General features: G+C 58.0%; 1 protein-coding gene across 1 annotated transcript in view; it reads right to left on the reverse strand.

The window, feature by feature from the left end:
* Positions 1 to 3,153: 3,153 nt before the first annotated feature.
* The window catches only part of ADGRG5 (adhesion G protein-coupled receptor G5), a 4,532-nt gene continuing 4,222 nt past the window's right edge, over positions 3,154 to 3,463 (reverse strand). The window contains exon 11 of the mRNA XM_014946894.1: positions 3,154 to 3,342. Coding sequence (XP_014802380.1) covers positions 3,239 to 3,342 — 104 coding nt within the window. The 3' untranslated portion in view covers positions 3,154 to 3,238. The remainder of the gene's footprint in view (positions 3,343 to 3,463) is intronic.

Consider the following 3,463-nt stretch of genomic DNA (forward strand, 5'->3'; position numbering starts at 1 on the left):
CTCACAACCCCACGCCAGCAGCGTGGCACCGGCCTCCTGCCTGATACAGTGCAGTGAAAAATAAACAGGATTATTTCTCCTTGGGGAGGTTAGATGGGCCGGCTCCCCCTTCTCAAGTGCTGTGTCCAGTTTTGGGCCCCTCACCCCAAAAAATAAATTGAGGTGCTGGAGCAGGTCCAGAGAAGGGCAACGAAGCTGGTGAGGGGTCTGGAGAGTACGTCTTATGTGGAGAGGCTGAGGGAGCTGGGGGTGTTCAGTCTGAAGAAGAGGAGGCTGAGGGGAGACCTTCTCACGCTCTATAACTACCTGAAGGGGGGGTGTAGAGAAGCAGGGGTCCGTCTCGTCTCCCAAGTCACAGGAGATAGGACAAAGGGAAATGGCCTCAAGTTGCACCAGGGGAGGTTTAGATTGGATATTAGGAAACATTTCTTCACGGAAAGGGTTATCCAGCATTGGGATGGGCTGCCCAGGGAAGTGGTTGAGGCACCATCCCTGGAGGTGTTCAAAAGACAGGTTGACATGGTCCTCAGGAATATGGTTTAGTGATTTTTATTTCTTATTTCTTATTTATTTTTTTGTCAGAGTTAGGTTGATGGTTGGACTAGATGATCTGTAAGGTCCCTTCCAACCTAGATGATTCTATGATTCTCCTGCCCGCAGTGCCCAGGGCTGGGAGGCACCAGGGGTGGTGGGAACCCACCCTTCACTCCCAGGGGACCTCGGGGAGTGTTTTGACCCTGCTCCTGCTGCGGCAAGGTGGGAGAAGTACCTTTTCTGCCCCTGGTTACCAGCAATGGGCTCAGCTCCCCAGGGACCACCGTGCCCTTCGGTACCGTGTTCCTGCTGTCAGGAGGCAACCACCAAGAGATTGTTTTCCAAGCACCACCGGATACAGGAACAAGGTTTATCCCTGCGCCAGAGCTGGTGTGTACACAGGCACCGGCAGCCAGCGTGACTCACACCGCGAGCCCCGGAATCTTGAGGCGGGGAGGAAGGGGCATGGAAAGCACATCCTGAGACCAGCCGGGGGAGGTGGAGGGAGCCAGCACAGCCGGGATGTGACTCTCCCATGGTAGGGCTCATGGGGGATAAGGCGGGTGCTTGGCACCTCACCAAGCCCCCGGGCTTCTTATTTAATAGCTGAAGTCAGCCGCCGGAGCGGTGAGCCACGCACAGCTCATCGTCATGCAGTGGGAGCGCGCCCGCAAAATGGGGGGCACGTCGGTGGCAGGCGGGGGGCACAGCCCCATCAGGACGGGCCTTTGTCCTGGGGAGGGATGGAAACTTGGCGGCGCCGGCTGCCCTTTGTGCGTGGAACAAAGAACAAGGGCCAGTGGCTTCCTTGGCTACTCCAGGAAGGGAAACGCCACTTAGCAGAGAGGGACGGGAAGGCAGAGATGTGTCGCCCCATGAGGCTGCCCATCGATGCCTGGTCCCCTGCCACCAGACCAGAAATGGGCAGCACCAGCAAAGGGTACCTCACTGGCACACCCCACAAGCTACAGGCAACGGGATGGTTGGAACCCCGCTGCCACAGCGTCACCGCGCTGTGATGCTGCTCTGCATCCCGGCAGGCAGAGCCAGATGCCCAGCTCCCAAATCTTGGGCACCAGGAAAGGCAAAATCTCGGGTGCTTTTAGTCCTCGTAATTTGGCCTCACTGTTTATTTCTTGCAGGCTGGATGGCCTAAACCCTCATAAAGCATTTTGTTGTGTTGAGGAGCTCTGCTCAGGGTCAGTTTTCCTAAGCTGGAGGGGGAGGAAAGCCGAGCTACTGGCTCAGTACTCACTTCCCACCCTCCCCTCCGCTCCAGCATGCCCACCCAGTGCCAGGCTGGAGCCCTGCTCCCCTGTTTGCTGGCCAACCTGGGGCTGCATGTGGCCTCTGTCCTCACACTGGCTTTGGGACAAGCATGTGGGGTGCTGTTGTGGGTGAAAACCCGGGGTCAGGGGGGATTTGGGGGTGCCATGGCCTTACAGCCACACTCCCCAGGCTGTAGCCGTGCTGGTGCCAAACACGTTGGGGGGACGTAGCCAGGGACATTCTGGCATTGCCTGTCTCATGTGCAATGCTCCAGCAGCAGCTCCCTGAGAGGGCTTGGATTTCCCCTCCTGGCTGTCAGGGGGCTCTGACCTGCAGCCCAGAAGGCCAGTTGCATCCTGGGCTGCATCAAAAGATGCGTTGCCAGCAGGTCCAGAGAGGTGATTCTGCCACTTTGCTCTGCTCTGGTGAGACCTCACCTGGAGTATTGTGTGCAGGTCTGGAGCCCTCAATATAAGAAGGACATGGACCTGATGGAGTGGGTCCAGAGGAGGGCCACGAGGATGATCAGGGGATCGGAGCACCTCTGCTACGAGGACAGGCTGAGGGAGCTGGGGTTGTTCAGCCTGGAGAAGAGGAGGCTCCGGGGAGACCTAATAGCAGCCTTCCAGTACCTGAGGGGGCCTACAGGAAGGCTGGGGAGAACCTGTTTAGAAAGGCCTGCAGTGACAGGACGAGGGGAAATGGCTTCAAGCTGGAGGGGAACAGATTTAGACTGGAGATGAGGAGAGGGTTCTTCACTGTGAGGGTGGTGGAGCACTGGAACAGGTTGCCCAGGGAGGTGGTTGAGGCCCCATCCCTGGAGATATTCAAGGAGAGGCTCGACGAGGCCCTGGGCAACCTGGTCTAGTTGGGGGTGTCCCTGCTGACTGCGGGGAGGTGGGACTAGATGGCCTTTGGAGGTCCCTTCCAGCCTGGGCAATTCTATGATTCTATGATTCTATGACCTACCAGTAACAAGCACTGCTAACCAGCACCAGTAACTGACGCCATTAACCAGCACTGCTAACCAGTACTGCCATCTGGCCCTGTGTGTGTGCACAGTCCAGGGCTGGGACCATCTTTGAAATCCTCATGCCATCTAGTGGGACTGTCACTAACAGCACAGCAGAGCGTGGCCGCCGGCTCTGCCAGCTCTGCTGGTCATGGCACCGGGGGCGACGGGACAGCTATGGGACCCTGGGCAGAGCTGCACCTCCTACCAGCAGCGGGGGACACCTGCATCAGCAATTAAAAGGTGCTTTTAATGAGAAGCGTGCACCTTCAGCAGAAGTCAGTGTTGGTTACTAATGGAGGGGGCAGCCCAAATTCTTCCCTTGAAGAAACCTGTGACATCCATGGTGCCCACTGTCCAGCCTGGGGGATGCCACCATGCCGCATCCTTAGGGACCAGCTCCTGAGGTCCCCTCGCAGCCCCTCACTCTGGTGTTGGGGCACGTTGTCTGGAGGTGTTGCTGATGGAGCCCACCTTGCTCCGGCAGTGCACAGTGATGTACCAGATGCAGACAAAGAAACCTGTGGGTGGGTGGGAACACGGTCACTGCTGTGGGTGCACTGAGCTCCTCTGAGGAGCAGGAAGGTGACAGGGACGCCACTGCTCCCAACTGACAGAGTCCCCACTCCCCAAACTCCCCCCCCCCCC

The sequence above is a fragment of the Calidris pugnax genome, unplaced genomic scaffold (genome assembly GCF_001431845.1).
Source record: "Calidris pugnax isolate Ruff unplaced genomic scaffold, ASM143184v1 scaffold30, whole genome shotgun sequence".
Classification (NCBI taxonomy): Eukaryota; Metazoa; Chordata; class Aves; order Charadriiformes; family Scolopacidae; genus Calidris; species Calidris pugnax.